The sequence below is a fragment of the Perna viridis genome, chromosome 3 (assembly GCF_037379345.1).
Source record: "Perna viridis isolate PV_CMFRI_1.1 ecotype Kerala chromosome 3, ASM3737934v1, whole genome shotgun sequence".
Lineage (NCBI taxonomy): Eukaryota > Metazoa > Mollusca > Bivalvia > Mytilida > Mytilidae > Perna > Perna viridis.
The window spans coordinates 205,163-230,315 of record NC_142447.1 but is presented as its reverse complement, the minus strand read 5'-3'; the positions used below and the strand labels follow the sequence as shown (position 1 = coordinate 230,315).

The following is a 25,153-nucleotide window of genomic DNA, read 5'->3' as shown; positions in this document are numbered from 1 at the left end:
ACTTCTAGTGCATATTCCCGAATTCACAATACTTATTTTTTATTTCAATCTTAGAACACATTTTGTTGAGAGGACAGATATTTTCTTAATAATCATGATCTAAATAAATGCTTAATAAATGATGTTACCAAACATTGCCCGGTAAAGTGATAACTTCAATATCATCTACGAAAATGAACTTTAAGGTCAGTATTTTCTTTAATGTGTCTCATATTTTGACATACCATATCCGACCATCCGACCCATATATACCGGATAAGGTAATGAATATTGAATTCAACGATCGTGCAGATATTTTTTATTTCACAACTCTATTTCTCTATTGTAAATATGCGATATTTTTTTCCTGACCTTTTACGCTTTCCGAAAGTTAAAAATTGAAACTGATTGGGCACTCAGCAATACTAAAACAATTAAAGCAAAATGTAAAGATTGTCACAGTTATCACTTTCTTACAACCTTTTGTCTTTTTTCTAACAAACATCATAGAGTATTTTAAAGGGTCTGTCCGATAACTACGACCATACAATCATATTGACAAAAAAAATGCAAAAGTTTATATGAAATCATGCAAACTGGATAGAAAAATTTGATTGCTTCCAATTCAGAAAATGTCTTCGGGACACATATCAATATTTATTATTTATACGACGACACAAAATTTTGCGAATAAAGTCAAAAGCCAAGAATCTCAGATTTTTCATACAGACTGAGTACTCCCGTTTCATTCTATCTCCGTGCATGTCTGATAAAGGATGAATAAAGCATCTTTAATATTAGACTATATCTATGTCACAATGTTTTAAAATAGATGCACCATCAATTCATGATATCATTTTAACCAGTCAAATAACCAGTTTCGAGCATTTTTATATATAGATATTTTTCCATATTGATATAACAAGTAATGATTTTAGAAGGAACGGCATTGATCCTTTTTCGTCTATTATCGTCTGCAGTTCCTGCACTTAAAAGAGTTTTCAAGTAATCACAAATCAGTCTATTTACTTTGAACGATTTATTTTTAAACCATTTTTCATTCAAACAGAGTTACTCTTCTTTAACTACCTCAAGATGATAAACTAAGTTCTTGCTATGATCAGACTGTAAAAGAAAGTTCAGAATGTTTATAGAATATTGCATAGATCAGCTGAGTACGAAAAGAAAAATTAGATCAAGTCTAGTTATACTACTATATTGTTCTATCTTATTGTACCAGTATAATGTTCTAACCTATCACAATAGTATGTTATTTAATCTAAATACACCAGTATAATGTTTTATCTAAATTCACCAGTATGATATTCCATCTCAATACACCAGTATGGTATTCTATCTAAATACACCAGTATGGTATTCTATCTAAATACACCAGTATGTTATTTTATCTAAATACACCAGTATGGTATTCTATCTAAATACGCCAGTATGTTATTTTATCTAAATACACCAGTATGATGTTTCATCTAAATACACCAGTATGGTATTCTATCTAAATACACCAGTATGTTATTTTATCTAAATACACCAGTATGGTATTCTATGTAAATACACCAGTATGTTGTTCTATCTAAATACACAAGTACAGTTGCGATCACTTCTAACCTCTCTTAAATTCTGTCAGAATCTGTTTTATTTTTCAGAATGGTTTAAAACTATTGACTAAAATGCTTATTTTTTCAATATAACTATCATGTGGGTGTCTGTGAGACATATATTTCTGTCAAAATTCTTCAAAAAATGTCATATTCCAGCATATGTATGAGTTTATGAGTTCCTACACTTTTATTTTCTATGATGGTCTAAAATTAATGACTAAAATGCTAAATTTTTCATTATAACTATCATATAGTGCCTGTGACCTATTAATTTGAGTCAAAATTCTTCAAAAATGTCATATTCTTGCAAAATGTATTAGTGCGCATACTTTTAATTTCAATGAGGGTCTTAAATTAACGACTGAAATGCTAAATTTCTCAATATAACTATCATATTGTGATTGTAACATTAATTTGATTAAATATTCTTCGAAATTGTCATGTTCTTGCAAATAATAAAATCATTTGGTGGCTGCGACACATTAGTTTGAGTCAAAATTCTTTATAAATGTCATATTCTTGCAAAATCCATGAGTGCGAGCACTTTCGATTTCCAAGAGATTCTAAAATTATTTACTAAAATGCTATTTTTTTTGTAATATAACTACCATGTGGGTGACTGCGACTTATATATTTCAGTCAAAATTCTTCAAAAAGGTATATATACATATTCAAAAATGTCACATTCTTTCAAAGTGTATGAATGTGAACACTTTAAAGTTCCATAAAGGTCTAAAATTTCTGTATAAATTGTTTAAAATTGTCAATATATATAGGTACTCTGTATCATATCGGTGTCTAGATCTGCAACCAAAAGAATTCAGTCCAATATCTTTAAAGTCAGGGGCGTAGCAGGTACGGTAGGCAGTATTTTTTGTTGGTACTGCATGCCATAAAGAAAAGTTGGGTTAAAAATTGAAAACAAATCAAGTTTAAACATAGCAAGGCTTCCTTCCTTCCCGTCGTACGAATCGGGATTCGGGTGCTACCACTTTTTTTCGGAATCACGTACTGTATATAATTCAGTCAGATAAGTATTCTCGAGCTACTGACTGTCAGAATCTGTCAGGAACTCTTCTAATCCACATATCTGTTCTACGTAGAACAGTTTCTGACAGGAGGATGTCAGGACCCATGACAGATTATAGCAGAGCCTGTCCAGAGCCCTGACAGACCCTGACAAGGTGTGTCGCGAGTCAGAAAGTTTCTGACGGTTTAGAACTGTTCTATGACAGCGAATCCTGACAGGATCGAAGAGAGGTTAGAAGTGATCGCATCTGTATGTTGTTCTCTCTAAATACACCAGTATGATATTCTATCTAAATACGCCTGTATGTTGTTCTATCTAAATACACCAGTATGATATTCTATCTAAATACTCATGTATGTTGTTCTACCTAAATACATCAGTATGATGTTCTATCTAAATACATCAGTTCGATGTTCTATCTAAAATACACCAGTATGTTGTTCTATCTAAATATACCAGTATGTTTTTCCATCTAAATACACCAGTACGATGTTCCATCTAAATACACCAGTATGTTGTTCTATCTAAATTCACCAGGACGATGTTCTATCTAATTACGCCAGTATGTTGTTCTATCTAAATACACCAGTATGATGTTCTATCTTAATACACCAGTATGTTGTTCTCCCTAAATACACCAGTTTGATGTTCTAACTAAATTTATCAGTATGTTGTTCTCTCTAAATACACCAGTACGATGTTCCATCTAAATAAACCAGTACGATGTTCCATCTCAATTCACCAGTTTGATGTTCTATCTAAATACACCAGTAAGTTGTTCTATCTTAATACACCAGTAAGTTGTTATATCTAAATACACAAGTATATTGTTCTATCTAAATTAACTAATATGTTGTTCTATCTGAATTCACCAGAATGCTGTTCTATCTAAATTCACCAGTACGATGTTCTATCTAATTACCCTTGTATGTTGTTCTATCTAAATACACCAGAATGATGTTCTATCTAAATACACCAGTTTGATGTTGTATCTAAATACATCAGAACATTTTCTATCTAAATTCACCAGTATGTTGTTCTATCTAAATACACCAGTATGATGTTCTGTTTAAATACACCAGTGCGATGTTCTATCTAAATACACAAGTACGTTGTTCTATCTAAATTCTCCAGTATCTCGTTCTATCTAAATACACCGGTATGTTGTTCTATATAAATACACTAGCTTGATGTTCCATCTAAATACTCCAGTTTGATGTTCTATCAAAACAGACCGGTAAGTTGTTCTATCATAATACACAAGTATGTTGTTCTATCTAAATTCACCAGTATGATGTTCTGTTTAAATACACCAGTGCGATGTTCTATCTAAATACACAAGTACGTTGTTCTATCTAAATTCTCCAGTATCTCGTTCTATCTAAATACACCGGTATGTTGTTCTATATAAATACACTAGTTTGATGTTCCATCTAAATACTCCAGTTTGATGTTCTATCAAAACAGACCGGTAAGTTGTTCTATCATAATACACAAGTATGTTGTTCTATCTAAATTAACCAGTATGTTGTTCTATCTAAATACACCAGAATGCTGTTCTATCTAAACTAATTACCCTAGTATGTTGTTCTATCTATATACACCAGTTTGACGTTGTATCTAAATACATCAGAACATTTTCTATCTAAATTCACCAGTATGTTGTTCTATATAAATACACCAGTATGTGGTTCTATCTAAATACACCAGTATGTTGTTCTATCTAAATGCACAAGTATGTCGTTTTATCTAGATTCACCAGTATGTTCTATCTAAATACACCAGTATGATGTTCTATCTAAATACACCAGTATGATGTTCTGTCTAAATACACCAGTACGTTGTTCTATCTAAATTCTCCAGTATGTCGTTCTATCTAAAGACACCGGTATGTTGTTCTATATAAATACACTAGTTTGATGTTCCATCTAAATACTCCAGTTTTATGCTCTATCTAAATACACAAGTATGTTGTTCTATCTAAATATACCGGTATATTGTTCTATCTTAATACACCAGTATGATGTTCTATCCAATGACATTATGATGGTGTTCTATCTTTAACAGTTCACAATCAATATTGTATTGCTATTAATGTTTATCCCTAACAGGATTCACAGATTTAAAGACACTAACAAACTTGTTAAATGCGATGCTTTCACCATGATTAAGATATTTGTACGAAATAGAGCTTCTACACTGAAAATCGAAAATCGTAAAAAAATGAATGTTTCAGGTGATTTTTATCAAGAAGTCTTACTTACTTAACACAATTAAACATACATTTTTAATCAATACAAACCATATTTTTACAGAAAGAAAAATTAGTTTATCCTTAGAGTACTAGTAGACATTGCAATAGAAGGCAATACAGGACAACATTGGTCAAGTCAAAAGTCTGAAAACTGAAGAAGCCAAATTTTATCAACCCTTAATCATGAATATAACAAGTAAATGCCATATTGTGTACAATGAAAGATGAATACAAATTCCAGATTTTCCATGTCATTTATAAAATTGACTAAATTTAAAAGTTAACATTAATTTGCACTCGTTGTCATGATGGGTATACCTCCACTCGTACAGGAAGTTGATATCGATTGAAATCAATCCATCCAACGGAAGCCAAGCTTTATGTTAGAAAAAGTTCTCTATCATTCCAGATAGTTGATAGTTAAAAAAGTCCCACGAAACAGAAAGTTGATATAAGACAACACTCATAATCGCTTTCTACGTACTTACTACTTACTAAAGTCACACTCCAAAAGTCACACCCAAATGTTGAATCAAGTCATCAGACGAACTTTTGACGGACGGACGGACGAACGGACGGAGCGTTTACAATAAACCGTCCAAGCATACCATATAATTTTGAATAACTCATTTGAAACGACATTAAGGTTGTGGTCTGCAGTCGGCAATTAAAAAAATATCTTAACAATTTAACTTTTTGATGTGGAATCAATTCTTTATATTTGGACCGAAATCCATTAGAAATTAAATTATAAGTAATATTTCTGATATGAAAAAAAACTGTTAAAATTTAGCCAATTTCCTTAAATAGTATACCCGTATACGAGATGTATCGCGTATTCAATAATATCATTGTTTAAAGCAGACAAATTCAAGCAAATCATTTTGAAAGACAACTTCAAAGCAACAAAGGTATCATAAAGAAAGTAAAAAAAAAATACAGGCCAAAGTGACCACAAAATATAAAAATGATATAGTTCAAACACAAATTTGTTTTTGCAATACAGATCATAGATATAACCTGAAATTTTCCTGAAACATGGCAACAAAAGTATCACATAATAGTACTTTGTAATTTGGTTCACAAATTGTGGCATTTCAAGTCTATAATGGTAAACATCAGTTTTTGAATATTTTAGATAGTTCTCAATATATCATAAAATAATTATAAAAAGAAGCCATAGTCTATGTATTCAAACTTGGGAAATAGCGTTAAATTCGCGACCATTCGTATCAGTCAAACACAATCCACAATTGCTACAGATAATAAAATATTTCTTGCCGATGGTTATATTTTGTTATTACAGCAGAAATGATTGTCAGTTCTATAATTATTTGTGTTTTCAGCGTTTCAATTGTTTAGCAACTTTTGAGGTTTAAATTACAAACAGCTACTTCAGAGAAAATTGAATATCGATCGATTCTTTATATCAAACACAATGCTCTTACATGTTTATCGTAAAATTCCTGTCTCTATTTGACACCATTAATGTTTTTATATAATGGCCCCTTTTACAACTTTGTGTGTTGTAATTTCAATCTTGGAAAAAGTTTTGTTTGCATAAGTAGTTTAATGGTGCTTAAAATATCTGTGGTCATCTATTTATGACATTAGATGGACCTGTCCGCTCTTGTGGTTACTTTCATAACAAACCCCATTTATCTATCTTATTGTTTTCTCTCTTTGTTAAGGAACAGCGGGAGGAATCTTACAATAATCAATTGTTTTCAATATAACTTGTTCGTCCATCGTGTTTTTGATGTTTAAAGTTTTATCTACGGATTACCCAACAGTTGATCCTTTAGTGTTCACGTCTTTATTTAATCTATCCATCGACTGAATCTTTGGTGTTTAAGTCTTTAACTCATCTACAGATTACCCGACGGCTGATCCTTTGGTGATCATGTCCTTATTTCATCAATAATGAATTGTTTTCAATATAACTTGTTCTTCCATCGCCTATATTTTATCTATGAATAACCCGACGACTGATCCTTTGGTGTTCTTTTCTTTATTTTATGTACGGATTACCCAACCGTTGATCTGTTAGTGTTCTTGTCTTAATGTTATCTGGTGATTACCAAACAGTTGTTCCTTTGGTGTTTATGTCTTTATTTATATCTACATATTACCCAACGGCTGATCTTTTTGTGTCCATGTCTTTATCTCATTAATTGATAAACCGACGGCTGATTCTTTGGTGTTCTTGTCTTTATTTTATGTACGGATTTAACTAACAGTTGATCCTTTGGTGTTCATGCCTTTATTTTATCTACGGATTACCAAACAGTTGCTCATTTGGCTTTATTGTGTTTATTTTATTAAAGGATTACCCGACGGCGGTTGATCCTTTGGTGTCCATGTCTTTTTGTAATCTACCGATAACCCAATAGTTGATCCTTAGGTGTTTTTATCTTTTTTTTATCTTCCCAACGGTTGATTCTTTGTTTTTCATATCTTTATTTTATCTATGGATTGACCAATGGTTGATTCTTTTATGTTCTAGTCTTTATTTTATATACGGATTACCAGACGGCTGATCCTTTGGTGTTCTTGTCTTTATTTTATCTATGGATTATAGTTACTTATTTAGTCCGAAACGTTGTGCATATATTATCAAAAAAGATTGTATAGTAATTTGTTTTTATCCGAAACTGAAACAAAATAGATAGTATTGTAATTTGTCTAGTCCGAAACTGGATGTACTAATGAAATAGATAATATAGTTACTTATCTTGTCTGCAACTGTATGAATATATTATAAAAATAGATACAGTGAAACTACAGTTTTTACTCGTGAATACCAATTTTCGAAGATTAGGGATAAAACACAAGTTTGTAGAAGAGTAATCAAAGGAACCAAGGTTATAGTGGTAATCAAAAGAATGTAATCCAGGGACAAAGACCAGACATGGAAAACAGACATACACAACAAAGAACAAAGTAACTAAAATCATACATACAAAGTAACAAAAGCAAATGAGCAACTCGGACTCCACTAAAAACTGGGAGCATGGACCAGGTGCACCGGTAGGGTAAGCGTCCTCTGCTTTTCTAGAAACACCCGCCGAGTTGCTCATAAAAATCAAGTCGGGGGTAGAATAACGAGGAAAGGAAAACTATGACCCGTTGAATAAATCAGTTTTCATGGTGGAGATGGATACACCATAACGATCCACGAGGTCATGATAGACTCTCGAATTCTTTTTTTTGAAAGAGTAATCAAGGGAACCAAGGTTATAGCGGTAATCAGAAGAATGTAATCCAGGAGTTTTCAGTATACACATCAAAGCTAATCTCCTTTTCGTTGGTTACCAATTTTTATTGGTTTTGCCTACCTACGAAAACCATGAAAATTGGTATCCCACAAGCAACAAAAATTTCACAGTAGTAGAGTAACTTGTCTAGTCCGAAATGGTGTGTTAATTGTAACTTTTAAGGTAAATGTTTGATTCATGGTTAAAGCCTGCCACAGCGTGCGTACGAAATATTCATTTAACAGTTTATCCGTTTATGAGTAATCGTTGTCACTGTTTCGATTTAATTTGTTAAAGACTAAGCGGCTCATAAAAAATAAAAAAATAAATAAATAAAAAAAAAATAATAATAATAAAAATAGGACACAGATGTGAAAGAAGCAGAAACTGCTCACCTTTCCGGACAATTCGAATACACCTTTAGTTTTTGGCTCGGTCCGTACTGCTTGCCTCTATGTGTAATTTGAGTTTTTGGCTTGGTCCGTACTGCTCGCCTATCTGAGTATTTTGATGTTTTGTCTTTATTGGTGTTTGTCTTTGATTTAGTAAATGCTTTTGTGAAAATTTTTTTGTTAATAAAATTTCCCAAGTTATATCCCCTTTTCATCAGTACGTCGGTGTTTTTGACTTTTTTTTGTCTTTTTTGTTCACAGATATACTAGACAGTTGCATCTGAAGGGGGATTTGATTGTTCAAAATTCTGTATACTGGTCGCGCTACCGCGACAGTAGTAAACGTTATCAAATACACGATTGATGCCTCTAAATTTTAAATACAATAAGGTGTGTGAGATTCAATTTGTTTTTATTATTGTGTTTTGTTGTTTATATTTTTGCAGAATAAAGATATGTAAACAATATTCCGTTCCAATCCATTACAGGAGTTAGTCCTTTTAGTTATCTCGCAAACATGACCACAAAAATGAAAAAAAAATCTTTCTAATGACAAACAAGAATGACACATGTACATTTTTTGCCGTTATTTAAATAGAAAAAAATCAGATTAGATACATTATCCTGGAAGTATAATCTTTATCCTTATTGTGACATTACATGCAATATATAGATGTAATCTACTAGATTAATTATCTACTAGGAATATAATTATCTTATTGTAGAAGTTCTCGGTGATGGATTTGGCTTCTTTTTTGGATAGTTTTGGTTTTGAGTACTACTTGTATACAATTAATTTTCTGGAATTGAATCTTTTTATTTTTCATGAAATGAAAGAAAGGAAATTAAAAGTATATATAATAACAGTATTTTGCGATATTTTTGTTAATGCGATAAAATCACCGAAATATGCTGAATTAGCATTCCAATTAACTAAAAAATGGAATATTCAAAAATATGTAAAAGTATCTAAAAGATGTTAAGGTTTCGCGGTTGATATATTTGTAAGCATCAATAATTAAATTGACAATCTTTTTTGCTGTTGTCACTTCCTTATATAAATAAAGTATAGGTAAGATGGTGACGGAACAGTTTGTTACCCCGAGGCGTAGACGAGTGTATCTATGTATTTTTTTTATATTGAACTGGTACCATATTTTAACCGGAACCAGTTTAGAACTTTTTACAAAGGGTAAAAGACAAACACCTATAACCCTCTGTGTCATGTGATAGAGTAGAATAATACCCTTCTATTGAACCAATTGAAATTCAGCAAATTGACATGAAGTATAATAAAGATAATTGTCTGCAATGGTCATCCGGTCATAGTATGGTTCGTCCTGATCGTTTCTTTGTGTCTACGTTCGTGTATAGTATTTCCTTCGTTTGTTTTTAAATTTTGGGATGTGTTGTCTTGCCAGAGGATTTACACTTGTTCCAATTTTCGGTACTACCGCTTCGTCTATAAATATGACCCCGTCATTTTATTTTACTTGCTTAATTATATGTATCCGGTACATAAAGGGTTGTTCAAATCTCATTACTTTGCCCCAAAATACATTTGATTTTTTTCTGATCATATTCACTTGTATTATCAAGTCCTTTCACCTCCATTGTTCATTAAAGTGATTAAAACGATTTACATATAATTTAGAATAGAAGTACATGTAACAAGAGAATTTAATTGTAACACAATGAAACATGTAAATGAGATCATTAACACTGAACCTAATAGTTTGTTGGTTTGCTTTAAACATGAAGGTTCATTATTATATAATCACAATTGTCTATGATTGATGTCAATACAGTTCCATTAAGGAAAAGAAAGATGAATGAGAAAATTTAGATTATTTCCTGTTCATCGATGTCTCAAAATTACCAATTCTCCCTGGAAGACGAAATTGTATAGTCGTTGAGGAATATCCAAAGCTGTAGATACTATCAAAGCATTCTGATCTTAAACTAAAGTGTATTCAACACAACTATTAATTGATCCGATTAACGGTAAAACACAGGCTTAATGTAAGACAAATTTGACTTTAATGGAACAAACATATTAGTAAACTGAATATATCAACGCTTTTAAAAACATGTTACATTCTTAATTCCATTATTGTTTCTACATTGCTGGTTATTTATCAATAGTATTTAAGTAAAAGCACATGAGGATTCTCTTTTACTAAAGTTTTGTGTGTGCCATGACAATTTAAAAAAAAAAATTATCTCTTGACCAATTTACTGAATGCTAAAAGGCTGCATTGCAAATTATTCCGAGCGTAAAAAATCTTACCATCAAAACTTACGTATAATTTTGTTTTACAATCATAGTATTACATCTTATATTCTGTATAGGCAAAATGGTACTATTTATTTTCCTATAGCCGATAATACTAACCTTTTCAAGTTTTTTTTTCAGTAATTTCTTATTAAAACTAGGACTCGAAATCCATTTTCTGTTGTAATACTTTCATCTAGAGATTAAAAAATCACCATGGGAATAGAGGTTGACCATCTTTTTTAAATCAGCATCAAAAGTTTCAAGGTACCGGAAGTTTTGCATTTTTTTGGTTCCGCACTCATCTGTAATATGCAGTCTTTTTGAAATTTCATAGACTGCATTTTGAAGGATACAAAAATAAACTTAATTTTTATTAAAACTTTAATCCTTCAAGAATCTGAGAGAGAAAAATCATCATTACAAACTTTGTCAGTATACCAATCTGTTCTTTCAAAGTTCTTCTTCCTTTCATCTGAATAGGGTACACGATTAGTCAACCTAATGCAGGGAATTAAATACTACTCTTTTCCCTATAGGACGATCGATATGCCCGTCTGATTGTCGCTTCCGCCATCACCCTCACATTAATGATAGTATATTTATTGAAATGAAAATATAAATACATATGCATGTTTATAAACATAAAAAAGTATCCACCGATAACATACACAGTGTCCTCTATATTGTAAAGCACAAATTACTCTATGATTTTTTTATCTTGTTCCAGTGCTGCTCCATCAGTGATATATGGGTTTATTTGACAAGTACTTGTTTTAGTACAGAAACAGACGTATAATATGTTGCTTATTTTATTGAAAACTTGGCACCATTCCAATCTTATTCATTAGCCTTTTTAATAAATAGAAAATAGAAATATATTCGCACAACCTTCAGACCAACAATTCTCCTGATAGCTATCAATCAATAATAATTGATTCCTCAGTTTATTTTCTTATATCAAGTCACATTTACAGAGGAACCAAGAAAGTGACAAGATGATATTAGCCCCATTAAACAATACAAAAACAATGCTTTTGATTGTCTTAATGGAATGGCTCCGCATAATAACTGCCTTGTGGTTTACGTGGCAAATAAAAATCAATAACTCAGAGGTTTCAATAAATGTTTAATTTCAGATAAAACTTTGCAAAATAATGTATTCATGTTCGAATCCTAATTTCCATTTCTTTCGGTAATTTAAACTACCGATAAACGGTTTCCGCTTTTTTACATTCAGCATTACGTGAATTAAACGTATTTTATAATGAAAGTATTATTTACAAAAATAAAGTATAAGTCTAGAAGCAGTATTTTCATTTGTTAAAAGCGAACCAAATTTAAGCAATGTTTTCAAGAGTAATCAAGAGAAACAGGATTCAAACGGTAATAAAAAAGAAAATAATCCAAGAATACGAACTAGACAATATAAATAGATAAGGACAACAATGAACATGAAATGACCAGTAATAATAATAATAATAATAATGAGATAAAAAAAAAAAAACTACACGTTAAATGATTAAATGATGAACGTTTAATTTTTTTCGTTCCCTCCACAGACTTAGACTTTGTGCAGGCGGTGTTGCCACAGCGGTACAAGTTCGAGTCCCGCGGAGGGAACGACAAAAAATTGCTTTGCAAATTTGACAGTTCTAACATCGTTTGGAATTTTCTATTCGATTCTATTCGCTACACTGCTCCATCGGATCAAATTGATACAAGGAAGATATGTAAACGTAAAGAAAGGTCTGAAAATTTCCCAACGATGTCAGAACTGTCAAATTTGCGATGCAAATTTTTGGTCGTTCCCTCCGCGGGACTCGAACTCGTACCGCTGTGACATCTATGTTATGCTTTACCAATAGATAAGCCAACCTAGCAGAGAGTTTTGCAAAATCGTCCACAAATAACAAGTTGTTGTTTTTTTTTGCGACATTGCGTTGTGATGTTTTTCAAACGCTTCTAACGACTTTCTGCCTAATTTTTTGTATGCGACACCTACTTTTCGTTTTACTATTCCGGATTAATTTTTGTATATACTAATTGGAGGAAGTATTTTTCAACAACAAGCTGGTATTCCAAATGAACAATGATTGTGCTCCTGATCTTGTTCAGCACCTTTTTTTAAACTACATTTCGAATTTGACGACAGTGGCCATCAAGTATAGTGTTTCTTAATTCAGGTGTTTGAGGAAATATCTTTCCAAAGTCTTTTTGTCAGATATTAGGTCTTGATTGAAAAATAATCATTTTTTTCTAAATTATTCTTTGTACTGATATGACTACTGATTTACCGACAATGATATATCCAACTGCTATTCAATCACCAACGTTATATTCACTGTACAACCTAGATTTTAATGCACGTACCAAGTCAAGCCCATTGCAGTACCAGTTATTCCGTTGATGGAATATCTATTTTGTCAGATTTATTTAGGATTTGACTTGGTTATGGGTCGTATTAGTGTTCGGAAGTTTATTGTTATCATTATTTCATACCCAATTACAGAAGCAAATTGATTTTATATAATTTTCGATTATAGTAACCTCTTTTTTGTTCTAATCAACATTAAATATTAAATTGTGCACTTAAAGAGTATAAAGCTTAATACTTTTAAAACGAAACAATAGCAGATCGTAATCTATTTGTAATTATTGTAACACTGCAGTGATACTTTTTATTTGTTGGACTCTCAATCAATCTAGTGTAGCAATAAAAACATACATTATCCTTCACAAAATACTTGATATAAGACCAAAAACCAAAAACAAAAAACAAAAAACAAAAACAAAAATCAAAAACAAAAACAAAAACAAAACAAAAAACAAACAAAAAACAAAACAAAAAACAAACAACAAAAAAACAAAAAACAAAACAAAACAAAACAAAATAAGTCCTCTTTTAAATAGTCACGCTCTGATATGAACACAATGTATATGAAATATGAGCTGTCCATATAAGCTATATAATTAGACAGGTTATGGAAATGTAAAGATCTGGGACTGTTACAAATAGGTCTGTAGAATAAAACATATATAAAATAAGAACTTAAAAACTAAATAAAACAAATAAAGAATTCGAACCATCAAGTGATAAAAACCACGAGACAAAAAAAAGTTCAATAACAGATAAAAAAAAATAGAATATGTAAAGGGAAATGTTGTAATTTCTATATGTGGTCAACAAGCCAAGTGAGATGTTTACACGAAGTAAAAGCCATTAAGGACCATCAATGTTGCACTTATTGTCACTCTATTCAATTATATGTCATCTATCTACTGGCAAATAAGCTACATTAAGAATCATATCGTTACCCATAGGTACACTGACAATCTTCATCATGTTGAGAACGATAACGAGAATTGGAAATGGCAAGATAGTCAATATTATGGATATGAAACAGGTCTCTGATGGTAATCTTGTCAATAAATTATACCTAAGATAGAAATGCATGCATTTTAATGTCTATCAATATCGTTTATAACCGGATAAAACACATCTGTAACTTTTAATTTTATTAATAAATATTTGTGCTAATTTTACTGCCATTTTAGTAAACGATGACAACAAAATAGTTTGTTTTAATTATAAGGTTAACTAAAGAAGAACCTAATATTCTATGGAATATATACAAATTCAAATAACAGAATATTTCTCTTATGAATTAAATAAATAAATCAAAACAAAAGATAAGACTACGTAAACTATTACATGTATTATACATTTACAACTTCGCATTTTGTTCTCTTTCTACCAAGCTTTAAATATATATAACCTACCAAATTTAGCGATGCATTTGAAGCCATGCACAACATATGAAGTTAGAAAATATGTAACATTTACTTTACGTTAGAACCACATGGTTTCAATGAGAAGCTCGAACCACGTGAATATGATCACGTGAACTGTTCTGATAACTAGTTTGTCAAGATCGGAAAGTTATCTACTTGCGCTAATTAATTTAACCATACTTTGGAAAACGGGTTATAAATTGAATTTTGTTATTTATTCACTTTCGTAACTGAACCAGAAGCCTGAAAATTCATATTCTAGTTGACAAAAGCAAAATTGTTTTCTTTGTTTAAAATAGACAAGGTTTGAATATTATATGAAAAGATACGTTTACAGTTGTTACTTTTTACTTTTGTTTTATTTTATTATTTTCAAAAGGTTGAAATCGCAGGAAAAAAATGTGGTCCATTTAGTGTAGCAAACATAATCAAATAGTTCTACTTTTTCACTTAATATCATATTTTTTAGAGACGTTCATTATTTTATAATATCATAATGATTTGCGGAAATCCGTGTGTTACCGGAAAGTGCTTTGCATATGACAACAATTTTATTAGTGATTGCTTAGTAATATTTCAAAGAAATATTGATTTTAGTTTACCATGATTTTGCTACGCGATAATTTATGCATTGGCCGAGTTATTGGCTCTCGGCTAGCTGTATTGGTTTTCGACCTGTGCCTCAGAGCAATGCATCAAGTCTAGGTCCAATGCGGAGTACATCACGTAATAATATCTCAATGAATATGTAAATCATGTTAAGTGCAGGATAGTTGATGAGCAGCATGAGTGGCGCATACCTCCGTGAGGTATGGCTGTTGGGTGGAACATGTTTCTGATCATAGGACGAAGGTCTCACTACCCGATAATAAAATATAGAATTTTGCCCAAACTGTTAAATCATTAATAAATACATGTTCGACTGCTAGTCATGTTGTACTGACCTCGATTGTTTATTTATCTATAAACAACAATTCAATTACTCTTGATATTTATAACACACATGGTAAGCAGCGTCAATCTGTGCTACTAATTAATTTATTGTTTTATAAGTTATACTGGACAAAAACATTACTTCTCCACTCCAGTCGTGATTTCCAGACGGTATGTAAGTTAACTTCTGGGTTTTATCTAACATAAACACCAGCCGAGTTGCTTATAAAAAGTCAAGTTGGGATAGGGATTTTGAGTGGGGAGGATGGAAACATCGGATTTAAACGTATTAATTTATATGAAAAATAAAGTAAATTTAATGAGAAATAATAGTTTAAATGTTTAAGAAATGAAGCATTTAAAATTCATTCTGATAATGTAAATTTTAGAAAAATAATTCTGTGGGGCTTATTGGGGGTATATGGAAAAAAGGGATGGGAACAATGGAGAATATGGTATGAATAGATGGTAAATAAGACGTTCATACCATTTAAGAGCTGCACTTATTTAATTCTTTTTTCTGTTATAACCGTAATGGGCTGGACCTAAAACAGGGACTTTTTTGTTATTCATGTCCTTTAAAGTTTAAAATATCGTTTGATTTTACAATTTATAAATATATTTGAGTGATATCAGTTATATACGTATCATAGGTAATATCATATTTTGATACAATAAAATAAGTTAGCAACAGTCTTGATATTGAAATTAAGTTTTAATATATTTGAAACATTTCTCCTTTATAAAAGGTTAATAAATCACAGATTTTTAAAAAATAAAAATACGATTTGACTTTACAAACAATACAGCGCACTTATCAGCGAGAGATTTATAGTTAAGTCCATACGATTAATGTGTCTATCAAGATTAATACACTAACTTTAGGAAATCTGATGAACGTAATTACGTGCTTAACAAATTGGATTTTATCTTTTTTTTTACCTTAATTGATTTCATAGAGTGAAATAAAGAAACGACATATTTCCAAGTTATGATTCTTCACGATTTTGTTTTATTTTCAAAATTGGACAAAAAGTACATATTGTTTTTTTATAAGTGAGTTTACGAACATTATGCTATGCATGCTAGTATTCATTTCATTGTACTTTTACTGAAGACTAATGAATATCCAGTAATACGGTCATTTAACAGTTGAAAACCCTTCCAAGCCTCATGAGGTACGTTGTTACGAATCAAGCTTCAAGTAATGTACTCTTAATTTAAATTCTAGTAAAGTTATTTTGGAAATAATACATGCGCCATTAATATTACGATATAACATGATTTCTCACAAAGACGCCTTACGCTATAAAATGCACTACTAACGGAAAACTAGAAACATAAAGCTTAATTAAGACGCGGCCTGAGTGCTGATATATTTACGCAAAGTATTGGAATATTCCTGCAGGAAAGATTTTCAACATACTAATCAAAGCTATTACTTCTGGAGAGAGTTAGCCATCGATCTTCCATATTCCGGGTACCTTTGCTTGGTTATCAAAAACAGATTTAAATCTTGTGGATACAACAGATAGAATAATATATAAAACATCTTTAGTTTTGCTTCTAATGAAAACTAGTGCTTCTTTTAAATGTATGATATTTGAAACAGAATTAGGATTATGATATGCGTATACTTAAAGCAAAAAGAATCAGGAAAATAAACAGTGTGTTTACCTGTGTTACCTACTGGTACGCAAGCAAGTACGTTTAGTTGTATATGTGACATTAACTTATCTATTGTTTAGACAAATATCAGTATAACTCACATTTCTTCACGGAGTTCATTTAAGAAGGCGAAATGTAATGTTCTAGTTTTGGATAAGCTAAATTGTTTTTACAATCATGAAAAGGAATATAATACAGTTTCACGGTATTGGAAATGTAGTGTCAAAAAGGATCTGTTATGACGTATTTCTTCTAGCACTTCTCTGTTGTTATGGTAAGTTAGAAGGTTATACTTTTTTAGTATGTGTAATTGCATCTTCCTAGTTTTAAGCTTTATTCATACAAGAATTAAAACATATTTGATTTTTGCATAGTAAACACAATTTAGCCTCAACATTTGCGACATTGTTTACCTTAAGCATATAAATGATACATTTAAAGGTATTGAAGTATTGAAAGGTTATTTTCTTTGACATCTGAAATTGAAAAGAAAATGCTATAAAAATGTCGTGAGTATCCTTTTGCAATGGGCCGTATATACTGTAATATTGAAATATTGCGGCATGCCTTACAATAAATAATCCGTCGATCGCGACATACTTGATACATAGTCGATGCAAACGTGCCGAATACGCGATTTCACGATTACAACATGCAAAATAAACAATCCAAATTCAAAATGTCTAATGTATACATATGATTGTTACATTTCAAACAATTATTTGACGGTGCCTAATACACAATCACACGATAATGACGTGTTAAAATTCTCAATCCCATGATTGCGTGGTGTTTTATACACAATTACATGATTCACAATCTAACGAAGTTGATTTGTCGAAAATCTCAATCCCATGATTTTGATGTGTTTAATACACGCTTCCACGATTGAAACGTTTTTAATACACATTTTTGAAAAGGTTGCGTGACAATATTATCAATTCCTAAATTTCGATGTGTTAAATATATAGCGGTCTTAATACATATTCCAACGAAGAGGTCATGTGTAAGTTCTCAATCCCATAATTGAGAAGTATCTGATACACTATTCCATGAGTGTTGTTGTCCTAATATACGATACAACAAAGGGGACATGTGTAAGTATTCAATTCAATGATTGAGATGTGTCTTTATGTTCAGTTCCTGCAACATTTAGCCGAAGAAAAATAATATTACTTTACAGTATTACTTTACAGTAGTCAAAGCAGAAATGTGGTCACTAATTTTCATCTCACATCGTATTGTCCATAGTTTTAAATATGTTCAATGTTTAATCATGGTGACATTTATTTTGTAAGACAATCGTTATACATCTTTCATTTAATTGAAAATTAATCTTTTTATAAATGAATTACTACATTCGAATGAGGAAAACAACAAAATGAATATAAGAATAAAGGCTGAATCAAGTTTATAACCAGATGTTATACTCTCTAATAATAGTTGAGGTAGTCAAAATCAATATAGAAATTCATGGAAAATTAATATTTGGCAGCAAAATGTATTAATTTGGTATAAAAAATACGACTCGACTATTATTATAAAAAAGATGAGTTGGCAGTAAATACATTTTGTGTAGGAGTCCCAAAAACAACACTTAGCAAGAAATTAATTAGTATTTATTGAGCTCTTGTCATATTGTTTATGTAGCCAATATGTGAACGCACCAAGTATTGTTTATGGCAGTTAATATTCAGGAAAGTCAATGAGTTTTATTCTACATTGAAATTTACAAATATATAATAGAGTTGTAAGCATGTGAGTACAACGACTGTATGGTCTCAAATTCTGTTAGGCTCACGTTAGTCAATTTGTTTTTACGTTTTATTCATATTTTATTTGTATTTAGTTAGTTGTTTTACCTTTTAAACGTGGGTACCGTTTACAAATTCATTATTCTCTATGTAAGAAAAGGTTGTTGTTAATAAGTTAAAACAAGTTCTTATGACATATTTGAAACACGTCTTTATCAAGCTGTTGTGTATGTTTTATTGTACCTATAAATTCCTATTGAAGTATGAAAAGTTACTGTGATTACGTTCAAGCATTTCACATTCTTAGTTGTTAAACCCAGATTTTTTTATCCAGTGATAAGAGGATCTGATAAAAAAGGGAAATTTGTTCGCATTGATTTTTTAACATTGATAATTGATGAGGATGAATGATATATAAGATTAGATTAAATCAATGATATACAGATGATTAATCAATGGACACTACATAAAATTATACGAATGACGATTCTTACGTTCGAGTAGACAAATCCTACCTGATCGATTTGAGAAGTCATTTATAATTACAGAAGGTATCAAATTATAACTCAGGATTATAACAGCTTTTTGTTGTTGCTACCGAATACCACGGTGTTGTCTAGTTTTTAGAGAGGCATCAGAATACCACAGTTTTGGTTTGTTTCCAGATAGGCACCAGAATACCAAAGTTTTGGATTTCTTCTAGAAAGGCATCAGAATAAAAAAGTTTTGGATTTTTTCTAGAAAAGCATTAGAATACAACAGTTTCGGATTGTTTCTAGAAAGGCATCAGACTACCACAGTTTTGATTGTTTCCAGAAAGACATCAGAATACCATAATTTTGTGTTCTTGCTATGTAAGCATCATAACGCGACGGTTTTGTCTTGTTTTAGACCACATTTGTGTGTTATTTTGAAAGAGTAATCAAGGGAACCAAGGTCAAAATACCACAATGTTGTGTGTTTTCCACATAGAAAACAAAATACCGTTGTTATGGGTTATTCTGGGATAGGCGTCAGAATACCACAATTTTGTGTAGTTGCTACAGAATACCACAGTTTTTTGTGGTTGCTATATATGGGTTATTTCAAGATAGGTATCCGGGTACAACTGTTTTGTGTGGTTGCTATATAATACCAGTTTTCTGTTGTTGCTCCATAGTTATTATAATACCAGTGTTGTATTATCGCTACTTAGGGATTAGAAAACCACATGCTTATTGTGTTGCTACAGGATACCAGTTTTATGCAGTTGCTGCAGCATACAAGAGTCTTGTGGTGTTGCTACAAAAACGATTGTAACAATCCCAATACCCAATTGCACGAAGGTGGTGTGTATGAAATATCGATCCCATGAGTGTGAATTGTCTATTCACAACCTTACATTTGCGACGTATCTTATATACAAACCCGCGATTGCGACGTGTCTTATGCACAACTGCACGACTGGGATGTGCCTTTAAGTTAACTCCGAAATTATTGCGTGTCTAGGACATATACGTGTAGCAAATGAACAGGGATAATTACTTTGATAGTTATCAAGGAAAAAATGTGGGATTGTTGTTACCATCAAACGTTGCATTGTCCACATTTTACCACATTTAAATAATTGTAGATAAATGTTTCATCATGATGGTATTTGTTGTAAAACAATCGTTATACCTCTTTCTTTTATTTATTTTTGCTCACTGTTTAATTCATTTTTCGAAAAAAAAAAAGACATTTTTTATTCAATAGTTATATTTCATTAAGAGGGTGTAAATGAAAAAACCAGACAGTCGGTTGCAAATGACCTATTTTGTTATAAAAATGCTCATCCCTTTCATGTCACAGATGCCTCCTTTCTGAAAGTTAAATGTTGGTGTTTGTATAACTGGAACGGTTAAAGAAAAAATTACCTAGAAAGCATTTTGAATTCACTGAAATTCATTGAAAAAAGGGAGATAAACTTTTTTGTGCAAAACCGTGTTAGGTAATTAAAAAATCTTTTCCGAGCCTTAAGGCTTATATAGATAAGGCAGGTTTATGAGCTAACTGTCTCTACGAGGATATTTATAGTAAGCATATGCTTAGAATGTGATTGGTTGTTATTTTAGCATTACGTCATTGATAGTTGCGTATGGCTGCAAGTTACTCAGTTCGCAACAAATTTTTCCAAACGTTTCGATTCGATACATAACTAACGATATTTCAACCTTTGTGTATGTAGCAAATCAGTTTTGTTCGATGTTGACACTTGTAATTATAACACTGCTGATGGATGGTATGTACAAATTAAGATATCCGTTTTAGAGTTATCACAATGGCGCGAAGAAACATTTCAACAAATAGTATAAATAGTACAAACGTTCAAGTGTGTACAGAAATTAATAATGACAATTCGCCGAATTCTGAAAAGGAAGCGAGGGAGGTTGAAACTACTGATATTCCTTCTGACAGTTCGGTAAATTTATCAACTTTAGCGTTGGATAATAGCAGTGATGCGGTCCAAAGAAGCTCGCGTAGAGATCTGAATGTTGTCGCAAATACGTCATCCAATATGGCGGCGCCCATGAACAACAACATTGTGATTGGTATGTTAAACTCTATGCAGACGATACAACAAACTATGCTAGGTCTTCAACAGACAGTGATGAAATTAATTCATAATGATAAGAACTCTCAAATCAGTGGAGACCAGAACAATTTGTCCACGGCGTTGGCAGCTTTTAGGAATGGAAATTCCACTGAAACGACAAACAGTCAGCAGCCTTTAACACATGGTGGGTGGGTATCGCTTTCCAAACTCTGAAATTGGAGGCCCATCTGAATGTATTCCCCACTTAGATGTGGTGCCTGAAATCCTTAAAAAGCGTATTTGGGAAGGCAAAGACATTAATCTTGCAAGTTTGTTAATCCCCCGTATTGAACAGGATAAAACTTACATACAGGAACAGGGGTCAATCACACTCAATATGTCAGGTCATGAGGATACACGATTACATAAAGTGCTTACAATTAGTGAGTTTATCACCGCCTTTGACAAATTTAAAAGGGTAATGTGCATCAAATTTCCTCAAAGGCGCATAGAATTAGACAAGTATGAAGCCAACATAATCGATATTTTCAATGTGTATGGTCCAAAATTGTATAATTACCATTGTCAGTTTTCCGCCCGCGCAGCGGCAGCTTTTAAAGATTTTAACATCAAGGTAGATTGGTCCATTAAGGACACATCACTATTGAGTATGGAAACAGGCAATGCAAGGGTTAACACATGCTCTTATTGTTCATCTAATATGCATCTTACATCTTTCTGTCCTCAGCTAGGGACATAAAATCCAACTAATATCCCTCCAAAATTAAAGGCAAATGTGAGTGTGAAGGATAGTGACCGTTATGGCCGGAAAAGGATAATGTTTAACGATCAAGAAATTTGTAACAATTTAAATGACAATAAATGTAACAGGCAACAGTGTTCATATTCACATTTATGTTTTGTGTGCTTCTCTAACAATCACGGTTCTTCTTCTTGTACCAAGAGAAAATCACAAAAACAAAACCATACCGAATTTGCCACCACCAGCAAGTGACTAGCTACATGTACTTTACATACCAAAGTTGACACCCCTGTTCATGTTAGTGTTTTGCAACAGGAACTGCTAAAACATTCAGATAGGGACTTTGTTAACTACTTATGTAATGGCTTTGTTTATGGCTTTGACACCTTAATATCGGATGTAGATGTACCTAGTAAAGAGTGTAAAAATCTACGTTCAGCAATTACACAACCAGAAATAGTAGAGGACGACACACATCAAAGTGTAAATGACATGATTGATAAGGAACAATGCTCTTTGTCTTATGTTCGTATAGATGATGCTATTAAAATAATACAAAACTTAGGTAGGAATACATCAATGTGTAAAACGGACATTTCTGATGCGTTTAAACTTATACCGATTGTTCCTTCTCAGTGGCATATGTTTTGTCTTAAATGGAGAGATAGTTATTATTACTATACTAAACTTGCCTTTGGCTGTCGCTCATCACCAAAGATTTTTGACATGCTTTCACAAGCAATTTGTTGGATAGCTGAGAACAAATATGATATTCAGTTTATTTTACATCTTCTTGATGATTTTATTACTTTTGAGCATCTTAAAAAATGTAGTCAAAGAAACATGGACCTTTTGTATACAATATGTGGTAGACTTAATGTTCCTATGGCTAAGCATAAGACAACTGGCCCAGATACTGTTATGGAATAATTAGGCATTATCTTGGATTCTAGTTTAATGCAGGCTAGGCTACCACGTGAGAAACTACTACGTGTTACTGCCTTTTTAACCGAATTTTCGTGCAAGAAATCCTGCACAAAACGGGAACTCTTACAACTGCTTGGTCATCTTAATTTTGCGTCCCGTGTTGTAATTCCTGGCAGAGCTTTTGTGTCACATTTAATTAAATTGTCAACTACTGTTCGAGCTTTACATCATTATGTTAAGATAAATAAAGAGTGCCGAGAAGACATTAGAATATGGCGTTATTTTTTATGTAATTGGAATGGTGTCAGCAAGTTTTATAATGTGGAAAGTATTTCATCTGATGACTTGTGTCTATATACAGATGCTTCAGGAACTATAGGTTTTGGAGGATATTACAAAGGGTTGTGGTTTTCTGAAGCATGGCCATCAATGTTTTTAGATGTATTAGCGGAGGACAGTACCTGCTCAATAGCTTTCAAGGAACTGTACCCCATAGTAGTGGCTGCCATCTTGTGGGGGCATTTGTGGCAAACACAAAGAATAGTGTTTATGTGTGATAATGAGGCTACAGTAGCTATCCTAAAGAAAGGCAGATCAAAATCACAACACATTATGCTCTTAATGAGACGACTCACTTTAGTTGCCGCTCAATATAACTTTACTTTCATGTCTAAACATGTGCCAGGTACATACAATTCAATAGCAGATGCTTTGTCTCGTTTGCAGATGTACAGATTCCGCCAACTTGCGCCAGAGGCTCAGAGCCTATCATGCACAGTGCCTCCACCTCAACATGTGCTTTGGAAGGGGGGTTGTAGCTTTTATAGTACCAGAGTATTCCAGTATAAAAGTTGATGAAGAAACCCTACTACTTTTCGTAGCTTATTGTACTAGTAAACTACTGATAAGTTATAGCACTATAAAGTCTTATTTATGTGGCATTAGGTTTAAGTGTTTAGAATTAAATATTGGATATCCTAATGTTCTTGAACTCAGACGCCTTAAGACAATTATCAATGGTGTCAAACGGACTCAATCAATTACTTCTAAGCCTAGATATCCTATCACTTTTGATATTTTAGAAAAAGTTTGTCTATGGCTGCGTCAAGGAAGTAGCTATGAAACTTTATTGCTTGAAGCCATGTGTACAATAGCATTTTTTGGGTTTTTAAGATGTGGCGAGTTTACAGTAGATAGTGCTGAGATTTTTGATCCAGCATTTCATTTATGTGTTTCAGATTTGATAATTCTGACTGATTGTGGACATCTTAAACTCAAAATTTCCAAAACAGATCCTTTAGACAAGGTGTGACAATAAAATTGTTCGAGACAGGCAAGGATATATGTCCTCATAAAATATGTTGTATGTATATGAAGAAAAGGCTACAAAATAATCCATCTCTAGACACTCCATTGTTTGTAAATATATATGGAAATGTTATTTCAAGATCTTGCTTTTTAAATATGTTAAAACATACCATGGACATTTTAGGCTATGATTCTACATGTTATAATGGTCATTCATTCCGCATTGGGGCCGCATCAACTGCAGGCAGGGTCTGTGTTGAGAACCATCTAATTAAGCTTTTGGGTCGATGGTCCTCAGATACTTATTGTAGATATATCAAAACTTCAGATTCTGCGATCAAAAATGCACAAAAAACTTTAGCTACTTATAATCCTCATGATTGAGTTTATTTACTGCATCATATATACACAAGTGTGTAACAACATCTTCAAATTTTAAGTATGAATTAAGTATTTACTGGGTTAATTTTAAGTAAGTGCTATTTAAGTTGTTGTACCTATAGTTAATTAGTTTTATCTGGATCACCCTTATATTTAATTTTTGGGCACTCAGATTGCAAAATTACAATGTATACAATCTAATTTTTGGCCGTTTTAATTCATTTTTAGAGTAAGGGATTACCTAATCAATTAATCCCCAAAATT

At 32.0% G+C, this 25,153-nt stretch overlaps 1 protein-coding gene and 1 pseudogene across 2 annotated transcripts in view; both read left to right on the top strand.

The window, feature by feature from the left end:
- The first annotated feature begins 16,968 nt into the window (after positions 1-16,968).
- The window catches only part of LOC148620548 (cell adhesion molecule 1-like), a 34,948-nt gene continuing 26,763 nt past the window's right edge, over positions 16,969-25,153 (top strand). For both annotated transcript variants that reach the window (XM_088574183.1, XM_088574182.1), the window contains exon 1: positions 16,969-17,476. In XM_088574183.1, the coding sequence (XP_088430309.1) occupies positions 17,380-17,476 (97 nt within the window). In that variant the 5' untranslated portion in view covers positions 16,969-17,379. The remainder of the gene's footprint in view (positions 17,477-25,153) is intronic.
- Positions 21,256-24,926, top strand: LOC148620549 (uncharacterized; annotated as a pseudogene).